Source organism: Chiroxiphia lanceolata, chromosome 8 (assembly GCF_009829145.1).
Source record: "Chiroxiphia lanceolata isolate bChiLan1 chromosome 8, bChiLan1.pri, whole genome shotgun sequence".
Lineage (NCBI taxonomy): Eukaryota > Metazoa > Chordata > Aves > Passeriformes > Pipridae > Chiroxiphia > Chiroxiphia lanceolata.
Genome location: NC_045644.1, coordinates 16,897,488 through 16,921,895, shown reverse-complemented (window position 1 = coordinate 16,921,895; position 24,408 = coordinate 16,897,488). Strand labels below are relative to the sequence as shown.

The 24,408-nt window shown below is 38.6% G+C and overlaps 2 protein-coding genes across 4 annotated transcripts in view; one reads left to right on the top strand and one right to left on the bottom strand.

Annotated features, from left to right (window-relative positions):
- Window positions 1-12,892, bottom strand: part of LGI1 (leucine rich glioma inactivated 1) — a 33,530-nt gene extending 20,638 nt beyond the window's left edge. The window contains exon 1 of one of the 2 annotated variants that reach the window (XM_032694876.1): window positions 12,779-12,892. The gene's annotated coding sequence lies outside the window, so the exon portion shown is untranslated. Of the gene's footprint in view, window positions 1-12,682 lie in introns of both variants that reach the window. The other variant, XM_032694875.1, reaches the window with a different exon arrangement.
- Window positions 1-24,408, top strand: part of LOC116790147 (protein FRA10AC1) — a 41,251-nt gene that overhangs the window by 2,163 nt on the left and 14,680 nt on the right. The window contains exons 1-7 of one of the 2 annotated variants that reach the window (XM_032694880.1): window positions 12,999-13,119; window positions 17,241-17,317; window positions 19,319-19,411; window positions 19,496-19,541; window positions 20,353-20,429; window positions 21,135-21,218; window positions 21,695-21,779. In XM_032694880.1, coding sequence (XP_032550771.1) covers window positions 13,087-13,119; window positions 17,241-17,317; window positions 19,319-19,411; window positions 19,496-19,541; window positions 20,353-20,429; window positions 21,135-21,218; window positions 21,695-21,779 — 495 coding nt within the window. In that variant the 5' untranslated portion in view covers window positions 12,999-13,086. Of the gene's footprint in view, window positions 1-12,998; window positions 13,120-17,240; window positions 17,318-19,318; window positions 19,412-19,495; window positions 19,542-20,352; window positions 20,430-21,134; window positions 21,219-21,694; window positions 21,780-24,408 lie in introns of those variants that run through there. The other variant, XM_032694879.1, reaches the window with a different exon arrangement.

Genomic DNA, 24,408 nt, shown 5'->3' with positions numbered 1-24,408 from the left:
CATGCTGGCCTGTCTTCCAGTGCAGGCAAATCAGTGTCATAACTTGGTAGCTTTACCTTATGTAAGTAAAGAAAAAGAACAAAACTATCAAACCAAAAATCCCATTAACTGTCTTTCAGGTCAGATCATGGACATAATCTCTACTGGACTGGCCCTTCACCATGAGAACAAGTCTTATTGATCTGGTAATGTATTGACCCCCAGTTTCTCCTGGGGCTCTCTATTCCTGCTCTTTGAAATAAAATTGGACCACTATATAAATCCCAGAGCTGGGATTCCTCAGCTCTTCCCTAGATCCTGCATTCTGTTTCCCAGCAGACTGGGACCAGTTGCTTTCTCAGGTTTCGGAAAGGCTCCTAAACTCTGTTACAAAGCAGTGTGCTTTGTGGCACACAATCCAGTAGCGTGAAGTTAACTGCTGTCCTGATTACCAGCCACTTTTCTCTAGACCTAAACAAATCATTCTTGCTTTGCTTCTGTTGTCTCTGTTTTGCCTTGAAAATCCTAACAATGGATATTTAGAGCTGAGGGGGAAATGAAAGACCAAACATACAAGCTCAAGAGCAAAGCAGAGCCCAATTCAAAGATGTGTGAAGCTGTGCTACTTCATGGTTCCCAGCACGAACTGAGACCACACCTAATACAGGGGGAAGTATAAGAAAAGAAACAATATAAAAGAACACTAGGTTTCCACTTGGTGCACAAATCTGCATTTTTTCAATCTTTCAAGAAAACTTTCAAGAAGATTTGCCTGTAGTTGATTTATACTCAGGGAAGATCAACTTCTCACATATTGAAAATGGGGACACTTTTGAGACAGACAACATGCCCATCCACTTCAATGGAACCAGCATCACATTCATCACATAGCATACATCCTACTGTAAGTGGCCTCTATATGAACCTCTCAGGGAGGAAAAGTCTTGTTCAAATATGTAAGTTACTTTTTTGCCTTTCTCCCCCCTACATAGCTAGATGAGACATTAAAAACATGGTACTACTGAGAGAATCTGTGCTTGATTTATAATTGGAAATGGTCTCATGACTTTTGAAGAAACAGGTGTGGTGATTTTAAGAATGTACTTCTGTGCAATGCTTTCCTTAATGGGATGGTTTCTCTCTTACCCACTCTTCCAAGTACTCTTGATTCTGCTCTCTTCCACAGCTCACTACTGGTGTTTCTTGCTCCAATGCTATTCTCTAAACTGGATTAAATAAATGATTTGGTAAAAGAACAAGAAAACAAATCAAACCCTAAACAAGCCCAAGTCTTTCCAGAAAAAAAAAGAAATTGCTAGAGCCAGAACCAGAAGCTGAAATGGGCAGAGACCACTGGTTTCATAGTTAGAAAAAATGTATAGGGAGCCACACTCCTGAGGGGCAGTTCCATGTTACAAATGCTCACAAACATTTAAATGAACCATAAAACAGAACTGGTGACAAAGTACCTCAGTCTGTACCAAAAATGGACAAAAAAGGAACGTCATAAAATGCCCTAGTATTTAGCTAGCATAGCTTAAAAGTGATTATCTGATCAGAGGACAGACTTTCAACAGGTGTATACAAACTGACACTTGATAATTATGATCTCTGCCGACTCCTTGCACTATTTCTTAGTTTATTGGTTATTCATAGATTATTCATAGAAGGTATCCTTCATGCCTACAGAAGGAGGCATAAGAGGGATAGAAAATCCAGTCCAGTAGGAACCCTGTATCCAAAACAAAATGTCCCAGATTTTCTAGCATGAGCAAGTGCTTTCTACAGACCCAAAACAACATACTACTGTCACTGTAGCTAAATGCCATTTAATTGGCAGCTAGAAAAGTCTGTGATACATTTCTTCATGGAAAAATGTTTGAACTCTTCCAGTTTGTCAAGACGCTAATTAAAAGCAGACGGCATGTTACAAAATCCTTTCTTTGACCTGTGCTATCTTACACGCCCTTCTGTACTTTTTTCATGGCATTGGCTCCCTGAAGAATTAATCTAATCTTTATAAACTTGTCTTTAGTTTTCCTTGTCATTTTGCAGACAGAAAAAAAGTAACAAAATATTATTTATTTAAATGTACATAGGAAATTTATTTGTAACATCGCAGAGACAACAGGCTTTTGAGGAGAGTCTTTACTTGTTAAAAACACAAGGTTTTTACATCCTGAATAATTCAAAATGAAAGAAATCTTAGTGCCACTGAAGTCACTGAAATAGTTCAAGTAAAAGCCTTGCTGGAGTGCCACTGACATAATAAATTGCACAATAAGAAAGACATGCCTCATCAAACACATATTATTGTTTCATCATTGCTAATCAAAATGCTTTACAAAGCAGGGATTTGGATCAGCGCTGAAACATTTTCAGGGGTTGTTGGTAATAGCTCCGTAAGTATTTTACTGATGTTTTTATTGTTCTTAACAATGCAAGAAATTTGGAAAAATACCTTATTTCAGTAAAAGTTAATCCTTGCTACCTCAGGCAAATGCCAGATCTGCCTGACACCCCACCCTACACCATGGCAGGCACGCTGCTACTGCATAAGCCCAGCACAGATTCTCCATCAAATAAGATACTGCACCAAGCTGAATTTCCCTTCTCCTTATGAGCCACATCCCCCAGCAGAGGAGACTCTGGAGGGCAGAAGAAGTCCATCACATCTGTTTGCTCATATGCCAACATGCTATTTACTCAGTACAGCTTTAAGAAAAGATGCTCTTTTGGCTGCTGGCCCTCTTCCTCTGCAGTGGGAGAACAAAACCAATACAGCATCTTTATCTAAGAACTGTCTGTAGTTTTAAATATAATTCTCATAGCAGAAGAGAAATACATGTTTTATTTATGATTGCTCAGAAGCTCAAGGATTTTCCCCACCTTGAGTATAGTAACATTCACATTTTGAGTTCAAAATGCTTCCTAATTATCACTTTTCTAAGATAACAATCCAAATACCATACAGCTTACTTTTTTTTTTCAGACACCAATCACTTGTAGGCATCTGTAAGTTTCCACTGTTGCTGCCCTTGTGATTTAGGCAAGAGTCATTAAAACTGGAAGGCCTAATTCCCAGTCTCAATATAAGGCATTAGTAAGAAGTAATAAACTCCTCAATGAAGCAATATAGCTCCCCAGCTAAATAAATGGCACACACTACTGATTAAACAAAGGCACATGTGGCATTTTTTCCTAAGAATTTTTTTAGAAGCAAATGGATAAATATATAAGAGAAAGAGAGAAGAGCGAAAACCCGGGAGTGGGAACTCAAGAGAACCGTTGAGACATCACAGATTTTGGCCTCCAGACATGGAGAGGGGGTCTTGAGAAATGTCTCTAGAGAACTTCTCAGAGTAAGTATTGGCTGAAAAGAGCTTGGAGCTGCAAATAGTCTCCTGCTGTTCAATTTGCTCTTCATTCAGGGAAATGAAGGCTATACATTCTTTGCAAGTAAAGACTGAATCAAGATACCTGATTCCATTAACAATTTATTTTCCTGAACAGAACAACTGGAAATAGTAACTTTTCAGATAACTGATCAGGTCAGGAGTAGTAATAATACTGTATATTCTGATGCCCCTGCCTCCACTCAGGAAGGCAGATGCCCCTTCACATACACATTATATATATTCAGATCTCTCTCAAGAGCTATATATAGCTTCTATTCACAGGCAAGCACCACAACCACTTATTCATTCTTTTCATGCTTTACCTGCTGTTTTCAAGGCTGCCCTGATGCTAAAAATAGCTTCGCATATTAGAGGAGGGTTGCTATAGATTCCAAATGAGTGATGTTCCAAAGACAGCTAAATCCCTCTTTGCCGAGGCCATGGAGGATCCGTGTGGATGCAGCTGACGGGCAGCTGTGACCAGGGCTGTGATGCCCTTTCATAAAGACTCTCGGGCTCTGAGGTTGGGGTATCTGTGTTGTTTTTAAGACTGCACTGAACTGCAAATCCATACAAATCATGGATGTTGTCGCAAGTTTAAGGCTTTGTTTTTCATACTGTAGTGTTAGATCACAGTACAACAGTGCCTTCATATATTAATGGCACATTAGCTTCTTTTTAACTAGGAAAACAATTTAATAGTCTGTTGTATGGGCACATTTTTCTGCAGGCATTGATGTCTTCAAGTAAGAAAATATCAAAATGTTTCAATAGTCTTCTCACTATATAGTGGAAAGGATGACAATTCATCATTTACTTGATTACTTCCGAGAAAACAATGAAATGGCATTAAAAACTGTACTACAACAACTGCTATTGTTTTGAACTTCTGGCCGTGTGTCCTGTGACAATACTGACAAAGCTAATGTTAATTTTGGAGGGTACCTCCCTGTCTACAATTTAATGGATAGTGCAAGTGAAAAAATGCTTGTACATAACCTTCCAACTCATTTACTGCATAAAACAGTGAAGTCTGCAATAGTTAAGTGTCATTTGACTTAAGATTATTAACCCTTTATTTACAAAATTTGTCTAAGAAAAGGTTTGGAATCATAGGAAAGATTTTATTTTACCAAGTTTGGACATGTAGAAGTTTTGAGGATGCTTTCCAGAATATATTTATCTCTATATTCTGCAACTAAAGGCATCATAAAATGTTTTCCAGCTTTTAGAAATAATTTTTCTATGTTGGGAGAATATCACTGGTTGCATCCTTTCAGGAGAGTGAAGATTGGATTAATGGAGATAAGCAAGTATCTGAATAAAACTTACTTTTCTTTCATAATGTAGTAAAATCTTTTCAAAGTATAACAATCTGATCTTGAATGTGAAGGTAAGATACATGAATTAAAGGGTAAGTTTCAAGAAATAATGGATGGCAAAATATTGGCCATTAAAGTAACTCCTGTGTAGAAATATGGGCATTTCATTCCACAGTATACATTAGCTCCCAAACATGTAATAAAACAGGTTCATGTCTGTATACAGAATATCTTAAACTTCCTCAGCCACATTAATTTTTTTAAAAATTTAGTGATTTTTAGAAAATTACAATGAAAAGTTGAAACTCAACAGAAAAGCATATGATAAATATTATGCTTCAGGAGATCTGTATTAGAAACTGAATTCAATGTTTCATCTCGAAAGACCAATTTTTCTAGCTCTTAAAACTTGTGGTTGGATTATGACCACATCTAAGATAAATGAGGTAGTTAGAATAGTATTTTCCTGTTGTTAACAGACTCATATTATAGAAACCTGCCAAATACCAACCCTGGTAAGGCTGAGGTTCAAATAAAAGTTGTACAGGGAAAGAGCAGCATGGATTTACTAAAGATTGTTAAAATATATTAAACCAGATCCTAACATAACTTTAAATAACACAATCCATCTTTTAAGAATGGTGTATTTGAGGCCAGTGTAATGCAAACTTGTGAGAAGATGTAATGAAATGCTAAAGGAAATGTTTTTTCACTCAAATCCTACTTCACATCCTGACCCTTATCTTCCATGTGGTTATGTTTTATTTCCACTCAAGAAAGGCAGTCATCTCCATATGAAACTGTTAATGTTTTGACTTACAAATTGAATGTGGCTTCAGCAAGCAGCACGATCTCCCCCAGGGTGCAAGCAGGAATATTTCTTTTTACTGGCCATAGATACTTTCCTCGGTGTTTTTTTTGAGTCTGCCATTTTCACTTCTAGAGTTGTGGGTATTGCACAGCTCAGTGTTGCTGGCTATATAACAAAACTTGATATTTGTAACTAAGTTAGACTAATTATTCCCATTTAAGATAGCTATCTTTCCCATTCCACTTAGGTGCCATGGAATGAATAGTATCCTGGCAATACTTTCAATAGAAAGGTTGATAGTATTTCAGTACTTTATGTGTGAATGATATTGCTGATTAAATAACACAAAATTGTATTTAATTTGAAATATAATCTCTATTATTTCCAAAACCTGGCAATCAGTAGTATACTTTTACTAATAAAAGGTTACTTCTAGCAGAATGGCTAATGGTATTATTAATTAAATGAGGTCTCACAGCAGTACTCTAAAAGTATGTTCATTAAAAACTGTGAAATAGGAGTTTTTAACTGATTCATCCTATTTCACTGCTCAGAGCAGCCTCTTTATATTCCTGTACCCTTGAGTTTCCATTGAAGGATCAGCTACTGATCACCTCAACATAGATGCTGTCAGCTTGCAGCTACTGTACTACTTTACTAAGTAATCCTACTGATATAATAAGATGAAGTGACTGCCATCATTACATCATATTATGCTCTTATACCTTATTTTTTAAAATTTGTCTGTGAGATTCCAAACAATTGACTACACCATGGTATACTGCAAATAATCTCTGACATATTTTCTTAGCTTTAGGTGGAAAACACTGTGATGAACACGTCTGACCAGGTGCATAATACAGTTTGTAGGACTGGTCTTCTTGATTCCTGTATTAAGATCTCAACTTCTAAATTAAGAGGAAACATATCTCCCAAAAAACCAGGTGTTTTCTGGAACATGTATGTAGGAATGAGACCTTATTTCTCTATTACACTTTCTCTTAGACTCAGACTTTGAAGCACCTTTCTTTTCCAGGTTATGCTGAATACTAGGTACATAAATTGTGCTTAACTGCTTCCATGATTCAGAAGATCATGATTTGTGGGTCTCCCTTCTGTATAGAAGACTTTGGATTCCAAACATTCACTGTCAATGATTTGTACTTTTCCTCAATTCTCATAAGTGAATATTATGAATATAAATACATGGTAGACATTAGGCACAAAAATGCATGTCAGGAAACAAGAGAATGTGTATCGTTTCCACTATGGTTTAAATGTGCAATGGACTGTAATTTTGCTCACATATTCTTTTATTGCCACCAAAAAAATCCATTGGGAAACAATATAATTTAAAGAAAACAAGTACATTGCTTGTTTGTCAGTTTTTTGGTTTTTTTTTATTTCCACATTACTATATTTTCCTTCTCTTGCTAACTATTGTCTATCATTTTTCATCTTATATAATAACTCTGATATCAAACTGGAAAAGATTTCCCTTTTTCTTGTATTTATGTAATTGAATGCCATCAGCCACTTTCCACCATAGAAGATCTAGATGTAAAAGTAAGATTAAGCATTCTTTGCTCTCTTAGGAAATTGTTCATACTTCAGGGAATTTAAGCATAATGAACTTCTAAAATCTCCTCAAAGGAAAACTGGAACATGGTGAAGGAGTTAGTTTCTGTATTCCACCTATTTCAATGCAGGTTGATAAAACTAAGAAGTAGTATTTTGTATATTTTGGTAATTACTTTTTAATTAAATTCCTGACAGGCTGAAGTCACTACCCTTGTTTATGCATGCCTACATAATAATCTTTTAGTGAGCTTTGTTCTCAGCACAGCTGCCAGACTGTAAGCTCTGGAGACCAAAATTACCTGCCACACAACAAATGTGGCACTAGCAGTGACAATTAAAGGACACTAGACAGAAGTCTACATAATACATCTCTAGGGGATTTATCAAGTAAAATTCTTTCCATTTTGCAAAAATAATCCCAAACTCTAGAAATAACATGGAAGGTTGCTTCCAAGTACCATTTGTTTATGAAAGTCTGATTTATTATTTCCATAACTTAATCAGTCTTTACAGGAGCATACTAGTGTTATTTACACTATACATCTTAATAAGGGCTCAAAGACAACTTTATTTTAATGATATTTTTGAAGTACACAGAAGTTTTAGGATCAAGGTTGATGCTCGAAGTGTTCCCTTAATTGCAACAAAATGAATGAATGAAACAATCTGGTTTTCAAGATATTATTATAAGACTCTTACATAACTCTGTAGTCATAGTCAAGAAAACTAAAATAGATGTTAGAAGTTAAAACAGTTATATTTCTTCTGTAGTGTATCTGTGATTCTTTAGCATGTTAAGAGTGGAAGTGATGCTACCATCAAATAAACTGTTGAGAAGGACTTAAACTACTTCAGTCCATAATAATGAAGATTAAGGCTGCTCCTCTGCAAACAATAACAAAAAAACTTTTTGTGAATTGTGTGTAAAGTTGAAAGGCCTTATCTGTGTCGTAGGAGATGGAGCAAATGGAATAAATCAGGTTAGGCTGTATTTTCTAACATTGTGGCCTAAACTGGGATTCTGTTTACCAAACTGATCAGCTGAGAATAAGGGTGCAATTTCCTCATATTTGACTTCTTGGGAGATTTTAAGATGAACAGAAAGATTCAACTTCATTTTTAATAAAATCCTTTGATACTTGTTTTTATCCAAACAGCAGAATGAGCTTAATCTGGAATTTGAGATGTGCACTGTTCTCTTCTTGAGCTTTTCATTAATGTTTATAATACTAATTTCCAAATCCTGGTCTCAAAAAAAATGCTATGTAGACAGACAACAGAACCAGCATCTTCAGTGCATTAGGCAATAAGTGGTTGTGGAGACTGGCAGTGATTTGTTCATCCCTGAAGTAAAGGAGCCAGGAGTAACAAAGGTCCACGGGTCAAATTCTACCTCGTATGGCCTTGTAAAATGCCATCATCTGTTGGCTCTCTTTGCAAAAGAACTATGTTTTTCAAATTGTTTTTCATATTGGAAGTCCTAGTGTTTTAGAAATTCTGTCCCCACACAATGTATCTGACATTGATATCCAATGATGTTTAACAGGAGTAATTAAGAGGAAAATGTCCACCAATAGCTGGAATTTAGGAAATTTGATACTCTTGTAATAGAATTAGATATCATATTACTATCTCTATTTTATCTTATTAACAACTAAAATGCAATACAATGATTTTCATTACTCATACAAAGGTCTGGGATTTTGGAACTAGGAAGGAAACTGACGATAAATCAGATGCTGCTTTTCCAAAGGCACTTTTCTAACAATGATTACACACTGAAATGGTAATTACAACTTCAAAATAGCACATAGCTGCATAGCTGATCTTGAAATAATGGACACAGCATGGGTTTGCCTCTGATTATTTTTTGTACCTGACTCTATACTGGAAATAACTTTAAACACAGAAGTGCTTTTCTTGAATAAATTACGTTATCAGCCAAACAAATAAAACTGCATTTGCCTTTTAGCACAGCAACATTGACATCTAGTGGCTAGTTAAGCTCCACATTTGATATTCTTTGTATGACAAAAAATTGTGGAACACGCCATTTACTGAATTTGACAAAATAAACGTGCATTGCAACAGCCTGTTCTCTCCACATAACCTCCAGATGACTACAAATGACTAGTCTTTTAATGACCAGTTTGGAGTGACCAGTACCAGTGACAGGAACTGGTAAGCATGAGCCATTGTCCCTCCTATACAGCCCCATTTGTTTTCCCTGACTGTCAGGAAGTCTTAAGCTTCAGTCAGCTGCCTGACTGAGGTGTACACCTTCCTCGGGGCTCGTTGGGAGGCACAGTGCAGCCCTGAACTTGTACACGGGTACATCTAAATGAAAAACTACACTTACTGAATGTGATGGCACAAACATGGCACATATGGGAACATCCATTTTTCGTTTTACTTGCTTTTCTACAAATTACTAGGGGGCTTCAGATAGGAGGAGATAAAAATCAGGAACATGACAGATGCTGAGGTACTGTTTGCACTATGAAGACACGAAAATAAATGATTTGGCAACTTACTTCATAGACATGTAGAAGATAGGAAGGTGCCAATATCAAATAATTTTAGAAAGTCTAATTTCCTCACTTGTCAACAAAATAACTGACTTAATGGAGAAAAAAGGAAAGATTAGACAGGACAGGTCACAATTTTACTAGCCTTCTTGATCGTTCCACGTTACTGTCTCATAATCAAACTCAAATGTAGTCAGGTATGTCCCCTGCAAACAGCTCTTAAAATGGATGTGCTTGACTGCCTTGTCCTTTTTCTCTATACCAGTGGTAGCTGCCTCTTCAGGCCTGCTGGCAAAGCCTCCTGATTTATTTCATTAAAAATTGGACCAATGTTTTAATTGGCTAACCAAACTAACTTTGATTCAACAAATCAGAAGCTGTTGAGTTCAAACAACTTTATCAGAAGATCTTCTGCAGGAAGGCTGATGTATTTCTTCCTGGCTAAACACTGTTAAGGACTAAACAGCTATACTTTTTGTTTCTTAGAAATATATAGAGAAATCTGAGTCTGAAGAAGAGCAATAGAACATAAGAGTTCTCCAAAATGTAACCAATACAGAAAGGCTAAAGTACTTTCTTAGGCTGCAAAGAGGGAAGGCTGTGGGCATATGTGTCTTCTAATTTTTAAAGTTGTTATTCAAATGATGATCAATTCTTGCTTCCTGTATCAACTAGTGAAGGGTATTAAGAAATTATCTCAAGTAGCAACAAAGAAGATTTTTCTTAGATAGTAGGAAAAAATCCTTTATACCTAAGAGGTTAATAGATTAAGCTATTTATGCTGTGAACTTTCCTATATTGGAAGCTTTCAGGAACAGCTCAGTAAGTATGCTGGTATTCTTTGAATTCTGCATCTCTGTCATGTATGTACCATATCTGACTTAAGCTTTCTGGATACACTAGGTCTCACACTTCGCTCATTCTAGATTTAGGGCAGGACTAAAATAAAAACTACAGCGATGTCTCCTTTGTGAACCATGAAGTTCAGGGCTACTGTAATTTAAGACGATTGTGTCACACTACTGCTAAGTGATCTAATAGAGAGCTGCTGCTGAAAGGGCAACTCTTTTCTCATCTCCTCCTTCACTCCTGTCCCATCCCTCCATCCTAACCTTTTTTTTGCCCCACCACTATTACTCAGACACCACAGCAGGATAGTCACAGGAGCTAGGCTGGTAGAAAATTAAATACTGCAGTTCAGCAGAAGTGGTCAGATGAGCACCAGGGCCACTTCTAGAAGAGGAATGCTCTCTTCAGCGGCAGCTAACCCATAGATTGATTTATCTGTAAAGGAAAGCTGTGCTTCTAAAGTTTGGCTGTACAATCACTGAAATCCAACTTAAAACCGTAGCACCTCCTGCCCTGCAAAGAGTTATGACCCTCTCTTCTCTTCTTTTCCCATATCTTCCAGTCCTGTGGGACTCATAAGGGAGAAGTGCCTTCTTGGTGTCAAAGCATACTGTTGCTGGATTTAAACTGTGGACATACTCCCACGGGAGCAAACTATGATGCACATACCAGGGGTTAAGGACAGGTTCGGTTCCAATTTCTAATTTATTTGGGAGGCCATTTCTGATCCAGTTTCCCAGCTGTAGCTTACTGTAGCCCATATACAAAAACCAATCGGGTGATATTTGAAAGCAACACAAGTCAGATATCAGAAAAGCATAGCATAGCAAGATGAAATTATCTAGCTGCTATTCTGAGAAAAGCTGTTTATAAAATAACTTCAGCATCTACAGCAGTTGCTACAGTTGGACTCACTGCAGAATTTTCCTGTCCCAGAAACTTTATATTTTCTATATGCAGGCTTTTGTGGCCACAACACAATGCCAAGAGATTCAAGAATTGTAAATCTTTCCTCTACCTTTCCCACTCTTCTTCAAAGTGCATAATCAATGATATGTTGGCCCATTTTCCAGAATCATGTCAGGATTCATTCACACTAAAGCAGTCTGGCATTTTCATAAGACAGGAACAACAAAAAGATGTCTGCTATTACAGCTTTGAGGGTATACATTATTTATTTTGAGATATTTAAATTATTAATTAGGAGAATTCCATTTTTGCAACAGTCTCTGCCCTTTAGAGGAAAAGGGCCACATTCAGTAGGACTTCAGCAGAATACTGCATACACTCAGATAAGCATAGTCCCACTCAGTTCCTTTCTGTGGGACACTTTAGCATCACCTTTATATCCCTTCGCAGCAATAACATAATGAGTAACACAAACACTAGGTCAGTAGAAAAAATACTTTTGTTTTTAAAAGGGAGATTTGGTAGCCAAGGTAAAGAGGTACACTGTCAACTATGGTGTGTGATCACCATACTGTGTAACAGCAACTACCTATAACTTGTATTTTATACCCTGCATACTGCAAGGACAGCAGTAGTATTTTAAGTATTTCCCTGTATTAAGTGTATCTGTGGTTTAAGAATCTAAATCAATAACACAAATGGAAACTTTGATGCAGTCCAGAAGAAAGTATCCGTGATGGATTGATTAAAGCATTCCAGAGCTCAGCAGTCAAAATGCTGCTTCAGGTATTGTGTTTGATGGGAAACTAACCATTCTTTGACAGCTACTTGCTGTATCTGATGACTTAATGCTGAAGACTGGTACTTCCCAGCTACCTTATCAGAAAACACTTTCAGTTTATAAAGCTCCTCTCTCTGATACAACCCGCAGGCTCTAAAACTCTAGTGCCCAGTTGCCGTCGGTCCTCACAGAGAAACTGGGTCACATACGTTCTGGGTCACATTTTGTCCTTCTAGCTGCGAGATGCGACCGAAAAGCAGAATCGGAGTTACAGAACGCCGTGCCGAGGCTGTGCCGCGCCGAGGGCAGCGCGCACCTCCCGCACGACACGGGCACGCCTGGCAACTGCTGCCCGCGGAGCACCTCCCGGGGCCCTTCCTCCCTGGGCGTCCCCTTCGCCCTCAGGGGTCCCCTCCAGAACGCCGTCCCCCCCTTCCCCGACCCTTCCCCCGAGGGACCCTTTCCGCCGGGCCCCGGTGCCCGCAGCCGGCTCTGATCCGGTGCCCCCCGTAGTGGGGACTGACCTGCCCGAAAGCGCCGGGGGTGGTGAGGGGGCGAACCGGGGCGGGGAGGAGAGGGGCGCGCCGAGGCCTCTCCGAGCCCCTGCGGCCGAATCCTACCTTCCCAGAGGCGGAGACCGCGGCAGCCGGGGCCGCGCACCGGGTTCCCGGGCAGGGAGACTCCCCTCGCCCCTAAACATGATGAGCGGCTTTCCCCTCCCCTCCCGTGCCGGCTCGCCTTCGCCCTCCCCCGCGCCCCGCTGCCCCGCGCCGCCCGCCCGCCGCGGAGAGAGGGAGGGAGGAGGGAAGGGAGCCCCCGGCACGGGCGCGCTCCGCCTCTGCCCCGCTTTCCGGGAGCGGCTCGCGGAGCAGTGCCGGCTCCGGGAGCAGGGCCGGGCGGCGCAGGCGGCACTGGCCGCGCCGCCGCCATGGAGCCCAACCAGCTGCGCCTCTCCGCGGCCGTGAGTGGGGCAGGAGGGAGGGGGAGGAACGGAGGGGGCCCGGCAGGGACAGGCCCGGCGGAGGCCGCGGCCTCCATGGCGGCGGGGCCGGGGCGGGCGGGGAAGGGCCGCGCCGCCCTCCCCGGACGGGCTGCCGGGGGTTCGCGCCCGTGCCCCGCGCCGGCGGTGGGGGACGGGTCAGGCGGGCCGGGAGAGGACTGGGCGGCTTCCAGGGCATGAGAACGGCTTCAAAGCCGCGTCGGACCCACACGGGCCGGCGTTCGATGTGACTTTTCTCCGTGGAGCTCCACAAAATTCTAATCCTCGCTGTCGTGGTCTTCTGATGCCTACCTTTTACTCCTGCTTCTTCTTTCATAGTTTTAATAAAGGGGCAGTATCTTGTGGGTGCTTTTCTCTTTGTCAGGGCCGTTCACTGTACAGTATATGCAAGCACTCCTTGTAGTTGATTTTACAAGGAAGAGTAAATTTGAAGCTAATTGAATTTACTCTCAGGTTTTTTTCCCCCAAGTTGCGGCTACAAAGCCTCACAGACATCAGGGTGGGAAGAGTGTGTTACAGTGAAGCATTCTGACTTTACACATGGCACCCTTTATCCAGACAGGATAAAGCCAGTCAAGCCCCCGCAGAGATCCCACGCTCCCTTCAGTCCTTCCCAGAGTAGTTTGTACCAAAACGAGCACTCGGGCCTGTTCTGGGCCACATCTGGGCTGTGAGCAGACATGAGCACAGACCTGTGTGCTGGGCAGATAAAGGGAAGGATGAGTGACGCTTATGACGGGAGTAGCAAGATTAGGGCCGAGGTCAGGAACCACGAGTTGGGAATTTTTGTCTAGGATTGTTTTGACTATTTTTTCTTTTTTAACTGCTTTTTTGTGTTCAGCTATATGTTGTGGTCAGGAGCCAACATGAACTGTGATGTGTCCATTTACCTCATTAGAGAGGTGCCTTCTCTGGATGCAAATACCTGCTGTGAATGCAGTGCTGGGGAATCTGTAGTGTCCTGTATTGAGATCAAGAGTTGGTATCTATGTCTGCCGTCAGCTGTGTACAGCATTCATTTATTTACTGTGTTTAAATTGCTGGGGTTTAGGACTCCTAAGTTAAGTGGACTCTGTTCTGTCTCCGATTGTTTCATTATTAGTTAATCCAAGATGTTGGGATTACTTAAATGTGAGCTAAATGTACCCCAGAACATATTGGTATTTGTTTTAATTTTGTGGTTTCAATTTGTTTTGTTGTTTGGGAATAAAAAGTTCAGAGTTGATGCAACAGACGAAATACACGGTACCATTTAAGTGACATACCTTTCAGGTTTGCATTTTGATAAAACACTTGGTATTTTCATTAATAATTTACTAAAAGCATTCTGAGTCTCTGACAAATTCCATCAAAGCAAAGTTTATATTAAAGGGTTTATTAAATAATGAAAATAGTTATTTTAAATATTGTTGACAATTTTGCATGCCCATGTCTACATCTGCTAGCTTGGGCACAAAGCTTTGGTATCTACCCCTCTTTTACTACAGTTAAATATTAAATACATTTTCTTTATCTGGGTTCTCTGTTCTCTGGGTTTTTTTTTTCTTGTGGGGAAGAAATCTGTCATGAAATTTTACAGTATGAAGCAGGTGTGTGTTTACATTGTCCTTCCAAAATGGAAAGATTCATTTATGGATGAGATTCTTTGATGGAGTTCATGAAATGTTTTACCTAAAAGTCAGGTCATCTTGATATCATCGTAAGGCATCAGGTCAGTAATTGTTCAGTCCCAGTCTCCAAGAGTGCCATCCGGCACTGCTGGAGCTGCTGATGCCAAACTCAGCTTCAGTGCAGTACCTGCCCATCTGCTGTTGCCTTTGAAGGAGGAGTGATCTAGAAGTGTCAGGACGTCAGTCATGGGTTGTATTCTTTTTCACTCTGAATTTATCTGTGAGCTATTGTAGTGATTCAGAGGAATGTCTGAAGCTGTGGAGAGTTTTCCTGTCGGAAGAGCAGCCTATGCCTGCCTTAGCCATACTTGCCCTTATATTCACAGTTAACTTTTCAAAAGTCAGTCATCAACTTCTGAGAGCCCTGCAGTATGATTCTGTTGGAGCAGCTTTTCTTGTGTCTTTTTTTCTTTTTGTTTGAATCATGCCTGGAATCAGTTGAGAGCTGATTACTGAGGATGTCTACTTCTTTCCTGGGCCCCATCATCCAAGGTCAACTACTTAGTGAAAATCTCCTTTCATTTGATCTTTCCTCTTTTGGCCTTTTTCTATACTTCTTCTGTCTCATGTTGACTTTCATGCTCATTGTGTTGGCTGGGACCTTCTCCCCTTTTGAGTGTGAAGGAAGCTCTCAGTGTTCATCTGGGAGGCATTACTTTTGCTATTTAAAACATTCCCGGATTACCATGATATTTTTTAAATTTAGAGGCCAAATATAAATATATTTTCTGCACACTCTTAGAGTGTTCAACCTTTTCTAAAGACCACATAAGCTTCGTTAATAAAAGTAGTGGTAGACTGACTATTAGAACCACATCAGCTATGGAACTTAGTACCATTGCTGCTCTGTGCATGACAACCACTGACATCTGCTGCACTTTTGTTTGTTTGTGTGTCTGGTAACTGATAATTTTTCTGTTTCTTGGGAAATAGAAAGCATAAAGGTAAATCAGAAAGTTCTGGTTTGCTTTTGTTCAAATATATATGTATATGCAAGCTATGTGTTCCTTAGGAGAATTCAAGAGTGGAAGGAACATTACAGTATTAGTTTATTATTAGCAATAATAAAAAAAAATTAAAAAAATCTTAAAACCAATCCTTCACTGTCAGTTTGAGAAGATTGTGTTGTACATACTCTGCATGATACAAATCGATTGTCAGTAGACAAGAGAAGGCACCTCATCAAAATTATCCTGAAGAGATGTGTCTTTTTTGCAGAGTTTGTGTTTCTCAGCTTTTTGTCTGAGGAGGGGTGTGATTGTACGTGATGTAAGAATCAGCTGAATGAAATATGTTTCTTTTCTCATTCACAGTCTGAATTACCAAGATAGGTAGTGTGTGTTTGAGCCTTTCCACATGCAGATATATAATAACCTTCCCTCTTGTTTTTACCTCAGCTGTGTAAAAGGGTTTTTTGATGTCTGTGCTGGTTTATGCAGTTCCCAGCTTTGGCTGCCCTCTCCCTGTGCTACCCCTTCAGCTGGCTGGTGTAGCTGGTTGCAGGGGCTCTGGATGAACTGTCAGAAAACTGACCTGAGTTGAAATACTCTTTTTTGGATAGGTTCCTTTGTAACTTGGGTGAGTTGTTTTGTCTGGTTCATGTGTAGTTTCACAACTGTAATTGAGCGACTGGGAAGAAGGTACCAGAGTAAGAGTGAGGGAGAGGAGATAGGATCTACTTAAACCATTGCTTCTGCCGAAGGAATTGAACATAGTAGTGTACTTTGAAAAATGGAGGTGATGTATCTGGGCATCAGTCAGTGCTTGGTTGCTGAAGGCATTAATTTGATATTGTAGTCCCAAAGTTTATGGAAGAAAGACTTCATTTCCTGGTAGGAATGTTGTGCTGATTAGGTGGTATGTTTTTGCAGGCATGTTGTTGGTTTGTATTTTAGTTACAGTTTCAGTCAGATTTCCAGTTACCAGTATAAGATCTAATGATCTAAAATGCTGTACCACAGCCCAAGAAACTTTTGTTCCCATCTTTCTTTGTTCATAATGTGAGCATATTGGTTGCTGTCCTCCAGCCCCCTGGAAGACTTGCTTCTGGGGAGAATACTTACCTTTTTCTTATAAAAGGAACATTGTTTGAAATTAAAAACCAAAGGTATTTATCATACTTTTGGTTTTCTGTATCTATGCGAAGATTAAATATGGGGACATCTGCATATAAATTATTTATAGAGGGATCTTTAGACAGACTGACAGTGTCTTTCTTTACCCTGTGTTATTTGGAATATACTCTGCATTGTCTGTTGAATTTGGCTTCATTTAGACGTATGTGAGAATTTGCACTTTTTTGCTTCCTCTCTGTCTTTCTCTTTTATTTATACATGATAGACAGTACTAATTTGTAATTATGCCATATCCATGTTACATTAGCAGATATATTGACTGGTCTGTTATTTTCAGGCACATGGCCATGGAGGCTATGATTCTGATTTCAGTGATGAGGAGAGTGGAGAGAAGTCTCTGCAAAAAACTAAAAGGTAATGTAGTATAGACTTAACACTTTGCATTACACATTTTGTGCAAATGGCCTCTTAGTGTGCATAGAAGATGATGCTGTTGTATGTAAAGTCTGGTGTTGAAGTGGTTTTTGAAAAAATCAGTCTGATTTCTGCATCTCCTCATGTCAAGCTTGCCAAAGCTTGTCATCTCCTTGGGGCAGCTGATTGAGATCTGTTCTGCCATCTCCATCTGTTGTCTATATCCTCCTCAGTTCTCGGAGCAGAGTGTTTCGTTTTTCCAAGCATTAGTATCCACTGCTGGGATTTGGCAGCACTGTTCACTTCACTGTGAATCCATCAGGACAAATGGAACTGCTAGGAGAGCAAGGCAAGAAAGGCCAAGTGGTAGCAGGCTTTGTAAATATAAAACATATATAGATATAAAGCGAAGAACTAATGCTACTTCTTTATTATTTAATTTGTGAAGAGACCTGGGAATTGGTGAATTGTGTTGCATTCAATCCTTGAAGTGTAACTGCACATCTCTTATTTGAGATGACTTTTGCTAATTCTTTCAGTAGTTCCCACAATTAGTGACCTGGAAATTTGTAGTCTGATTTCATTATGTTATAAAGATTTTTATTTATTTATGTATTTATTTTGTTTTGGCAGTGTAGTCCTTTGACACTTTCTGCACCATACTGAACATTTGGCCCACATTATGCATGTACTTTTCTTTTTCCTGTCTCTCCCTTGCTTTTCACTGGACTTTATTTAAGAAGACTTTCTGGAAACTTTCCTAGGTCTATTGCATATTTTCCTTTGTAGAAAAATTGAAAGAATGGGTTTTGTAGTGTCTGACTGCATTCTGGGAAAAAAATTTCATGTTTTAATCACTGGAATAAGAGCAGGCATTGTGGTGTTTCATTTATTTTATAAATATAGCTGTTCTCCATTAAAACAGTGACTGGTTTTGTTCAGATTTTGTTTTCTTTAGAAGGCCATTATACATTCTACCCTTCCACTTTCGAGGTGGAATATTAACTAACCATCAGGAGCCTTTCAAAAATACCATCATTATCCTTGTTCTGGCACACTACTGCTGATTCCCAATAGGGCTCTTATGTGGGTTCACTCTATGTATATATCTTCTTGCTCTATGATGATATTTATTTTCACTTTAAGGAAAATAGTAGTCTTAAATTTTTTCCAAATTACTGTTTTATGGAGTCTCTTTATGGGAATTTTGTGCTTACAGTCCTTTTGAGCAAATGATGCCCTTAGTTTCTAGACTTCTATTCCATAGCTTGGAATACAAATTCTCTGGCTTGCTTTATTCAAGTTTCTGACTTCCATTCTTTCTGTCAGCTGATGATTGTGGAAAAATCTTTTCTTCACCTCTACTCATGAATGAAACTAACTAAATATACCTTTACTAGCTAAAATGCATCTCTTTATAGTTAACTTTTTATTACTTTGTTGAATTCTTAAGGTATTTTTAGTTCTATGTTTTCGAACAAGTATGGTTCACAACATGGCAGTTGAGTTTTAAATTTGTGATTCATGTGATTGCACTACAAGAGGTAGAGCTGTTTAATGAGGTGATGGGCCATTGGCATGGAAGGGTGGGATAGGGTTATTAGCAGTCACACTCATTCAGTGAGCACACTGTCCTTTCTGTTCCTACTTTGCTGTGTAGCTGAGATTTGTAGCTGAGATTTGTAGAGGACTTAGAATGTAGAGTGAAACTTTGGAGGTTTTTCATTGTGGTTCTACAGTGATAGTATTGATAAAAATAAATATTACAAGTGGCTGTTTTAAACATTTTCCTTTAAATGCTAACTGTAAGTGATTGCCTTTCTGATTTTGTTCTGCAAATGAGGTAAAGTCCAAGCTGATGTTGGTTCTGAAGTTTTGTTTCATTCATGTAGAAACTAGCAATATAACAGTTTTTGTAATGGAAGGTTTGGCATATGGAAATTCTATTGCTTATGGAAAGTTCTTGACTAACTTTTCTTCCTTTTTCCCACCTACCTTTAGAATAGAGGAAGATGACCTTCTGGTAAAGCCGTTCCAAAAAGCAAAGCAAGGCAGTGTGGTTCACAGACAATTCGCAGCTGAAGAATGTGATAGGTATCTTTTATATACTGCTTTTGTGAGATATTTTTTACCTTAAGGGAAAGATAGCTTTCACTGAAGTATGTTTGTTATTAACAGGGAAGAAGCAAGAAAAAGAAGATTTCACTTGATATCGATGAGTGCTGTATCCTTCTGTTTCATTTTTCTTCAAGTTTGAAGGTGGAGCACAGGTTATCCATTGTGGTAAAATACTGGGATTTCTCAGTTATGACAGTAGTTGACAGTGCAGTACCAGATACTGAGTCATTCTTCAAAGGAGCTACTTTTTGTTGTTGAGATACAAGTTAATTGAAAAAGAAGGCATATATAATGTTTTTATTTTTGAAGAGACTTATTTTCTGAATAAATAATTACAAATTTTGCTCAAATTGTGGTACAAAATGTGTTTCAAATTATGTCTCTGAGGCCAATGTGTTCTAAAAAGCATTACATAATTTTCCATGATTTGCATCTCCAAACTAAAGCATACAACTTTTACTTGTATGTTGATGGTAAAAATGTAATAAATTGTTCCATTTTAATAACCAGACTATTTTTATAATGCAGAAATACAAACTTGTTTTAAACCAAAACTGCAGTACCGAGAAGCTGTTGTTTAAATTACAGCTGAGAAAATAAACCAGGTTTCTGTGTATATGAGAACAGAGCATGTTTGATAAAGGAAGACAGTTTTATAAAGGTCTGGCAGCTGAATGAGGTTTTAAACATGAAATTGCCTTGAATTCCTGTATTTGGAAAGTAGCTTCTACAAGAGGTTATTAAGTAAAAGTTGCTAATTAATTCTGTTCTTTCTGGAAATTACTGAACTGTTTGTGAGGAAAAAAGTGTCTTTCTCTTAAGTATACAAAAAGTTTTTTGGTTTTTTTTTTTTTTTTTAGTTTTAAACTAAACAAAAGAAGACAAGTTCTGAAACAATCCTTAATTGCTTTATTCAGTATGAAAGACATAAAAAGTTAGTGCATGACTACATTTTATACTATGGTGGCAAAATAGAAGACTTCCGACGAACTGGGTGAGAACCATTAGCAAACTTTCCCCTAAAAGTGACCCTAAAGCTCCCCTGTTAATGTCAAACTGGTAAATATATATTATAGCTTTAGGGGCAGAAGTGGATGTGGCTGTGTGTGAAATTACTAATTTTTTTGGTCAAAAATGGTAACTACAGTAGTTGTAAATTGTAAATCCAAAAAACCAAAATTGCATTGTTTCATTTTGGTTGCATATTTTTAGATGAGACCTTACCATGAGCTGAATTATTCTTGTTTTGTTATGCAAAAAGAAAGATGACAGGTGAGCATTAATTGAAGGTACATTGAGAAATATCTGTCAGTACCTTCAAAGTAACAGTCTGAAATACTTTTGAAATGTGCAGAAATGCTATCCATTGTCCAGAATAATGATAACCTTCTTTAGAGATATATATAACTGCCTTTTAAAATTACTGTCTTCAATAAAGAGTATAAAAAGTGTTTTCAGATAGGATCAAGTCATCCACAATTGCAGTGGCCATTTTCCACCCTGAGGTTTTTTGGGTTTTTTTGGGAACAGGTATGCCAGGGAATACATTTTTGGTAGTTTTATTTCATAGCAATGTATTCCTTTATGCTTGTGGGGTGGAGATCATAACTGTGAAATACCGATGCTTACCAAATTATTATTTGATGGACTTTTCACTTTAATATTACGTTGTACTAAAAAAAAGTGTGTCCTTTTATAGAGCAAATGACAAGACGGATCTTGATGTTATTAGAGAAAACCATAGATTCCTGTGGAATGAAGAAGACGAAGCAGACATGAATTGGTACTGAAAATATTATAGAACATGTTATTTTTAGATCACTTGTACTAAATTTGTAGTGTCCCCTACTAATAAGAATTACTGTGCATACTTAGTGATCATTCTTTGATCTTTGATGCATTTGAAAATGAAAGACCATTAGGAGGTCTTTCATATTGCGATATTGCTCAAGTGGTAACATGAGTTGATGACAGAAAAACTAATAAATAATTGTGCATTCTCTGAGATTCAAATGACTGTTCTGAAAACTCTGAAGAAATCTGAGTTTGAAAAAACATAGTTTAGTATGTATTGCAGATTTATTTTATGTATATTTTTCCAATTTTATGGAAATTACTCCTTAGTTTAGTAAGTGTGTATCTGTTTCATTTCTCTGCAACTTGTGTTCTTTGCATGAAACAACATCTTGTTAATGTCATTACAATGTAAAATGAATTGTGTCATGTTCTATATTTAATAAAAAATACCTTTTGTTATAGGGAGAAGAGGCTTGCAAAGAAGTATTATGATAAATTGTTCAAAGAATACTGCATAGCAGATCTCAGCAGATACAAAGAGAATAAGGTATGTTTAATTATTGTAAATCACACCGGTTTTGAAGTATGTCCTTTTTAAAAATTGCCTTATGATTGTGGATACATTGTGAAACCAGAATGTTGTACCCCTTCCCTAGAGAAAGAGTTGTGAGAATTTGTCAAGTTACTTAATAAGCAGCAGCAGTTTGAATCCAAGCATTGTCACTGCCTCAAAAATGTGCTTCTGTGGGAATACGAGCATTTCTGTCAGATGGTGTTTTATGAAGAGGTACATTGTGTGTGAAAAAGGCAGAAAACACAAAGGGGTTAAAGGAAGAAGGCTAGAGAGGTTGCTTGGAGAGGAGCAATAGATGAAGCCTAGAAAACCCTGGAATGTTACTGTTAAAAAAAAAAAGTCTAAAAAGAGTTTTGTACTTGAATGCTGGCAGAAACAATTTTGGAAAAGTCTATTCTAAAGTAGCATCTTTTGCTGGTTGTTCTTTTTTTCTGTTTGTGGAAACAGGATCTGTATGTGCCTTGTAAATAAATAGAATTTCTTAAGAGAAACAGCCCAGTTCCAGCACCAGGTTTTCTTCTTAACTGGAACAGCCTTTATTTTCTCCAAGTTTTTGGCTGACTAACTTCTTAGTCAGAGAGCATACAGGAATTTTCTATTTTGGTTTTGCAAAGAGTGTAGCTAAACTCAGATGTGTCTTGGTGTTAACACACAGTAACCCAGTGCTGTAAACAGTGTCTATATAGTTCTTTTAGACTATTTATAGTATTGAAAACTACATTAACTGGTAAACAGTCGAAAGAACTGGGCTTAACTCTGTTAGGCAGAAAAGATGATAGTCATCTAAAGACAATTGGAACAGTAAAATGTGAACATTTAATTAAAATTAACAAAAATTAAAATGCTGAAGATGCCTTCCCTCCTTTTTTTGAGCAAATTTCATTTTATTTTCCTATAGCTGTTTCATATTGCTCAATGTCCTCTCTGTCCCCTAGCTGATTTCCCTAGAGCAGACTTACAGATTTTGTTTCTTTCACTACTGTGCCAAGTTTCTGTGTGTTTGCTATCTTTCGTGGGGAAACCCTTCTGCCCTAGATTTTTTTTGTATGTGTGTTGTGTGAACAGTATTTCCCTGTCAGACTTCAAGTGTGTCTGTCCTAACTTTGAGGTCACTCTTAATTCCCATTTATACAAGTCATTACCTATATTTTTGGAATTGCCATGTCAGCATAACTGCTGTGTCATGCAGTTTGTAAAATATTTATACTTTCTGTTCTCAAATACGTTCTGATCATATGAAAGTCCTTTCTTAGAAAGTCTTAGAAAAATAGGAAAAACAAGAGATTTTTTTCAATTACTGATTTATCCATGCCTATGTTTGGTAGAGAAGGATTTCAAAGCAGGCTTTTTTCTTGGAAGTCTGAAATGGGCTGCTGATCCCATTCGCACCAATGGAATGCAGTCTGTGCTTTCAGATTTGCAGTGCTGGTGCTATGAGAGGTTGCAGGGTAGATAACAAGCTTCTTAGCTGGCCAACTTTTTGTATGATAGTTGTTGATACTTTATATGATGGTACTTCATATTGATATAAGAAAGTGGAAGCATTGATTTGCTGAACAGCCTCCCCAGTGGCACGTTACAATCCCCAGGGCTGGAGGTTTTGCAGCTGCAATTGCACAGGGTGCTGGATAATCTCATCTCTGCCTCCTTTCCCATGAATAGTTGAACAAGGTTAACAACAATGATTGTCGAGGTGCCTTCCAACCTGGGCTGTTCTTTGATTCTGTTGGTTCTATATCCTGCTTAGATGGAGTCAAAGTAAAGTTGGAGGTCAGTTTTCTGTAATGTTTTAGACGTTTATATTGCACAGATTGAGACTCGCACATACATGCTCATCTGGCTTTTCACAGCTGTAATTGTTTTGCTCCAATAAAATCTTCTAGTCAGATAATTTTTCTAAAGATCTCTGCATAGAGATTGTAGCTCAGATCTCTTCTGGAATTTTTCTTCCAAGAAAAAACTATGTTTTCTGAAATACTGGATAATTATAAGGGCAAGTTTCATGGGAACGTCTCTCCTGAGGTCTGAAAAATAAGCAGAGCACCTTGTCAAAGGCTGAAGCTCAGAAGAAAACAGTAAGAAGCTCTAAGATATATGAATCCTCAAGACTGCAGCCACATTGCAGTTGCTGGTTTAGACTGTTTCACTGACGTGCACACATGGCTGTGCACACACACACACATCCACACAGAGATGGTTGAGACTCCCCTGGCCTCGCAGCACACCCCCTGTGCTGTCAGCCCTAGACATGTTCTCACACCCAGAGCTGACCCATGCAGACTCGCTCACCCTCCATGCTCCCAGGCCCTTCACCTTGCTGATGGTCTGGCTTGGTCTTCACTGCTGCTCACACACTCACTTGCACGCCTGCACTCATCTTGGTTGCTGGCACTGCAGTCAAAGAGGACCCTGTGATCCATGATCCCACTTTTCGTTGTGTGGTTAGAACATACAATCTTTTCCTTTTAATCAAATGCCGATGTGAACCTCTGGTATGAGGCTACTTAGAGACAGTGTGTTCTGACAGCTATTGCTTGTGATGGGTCTGTTACTCCTTACATTTTCCCTAGATAAGAAATTTTTAGGTCAAGGTTGTCTTTGA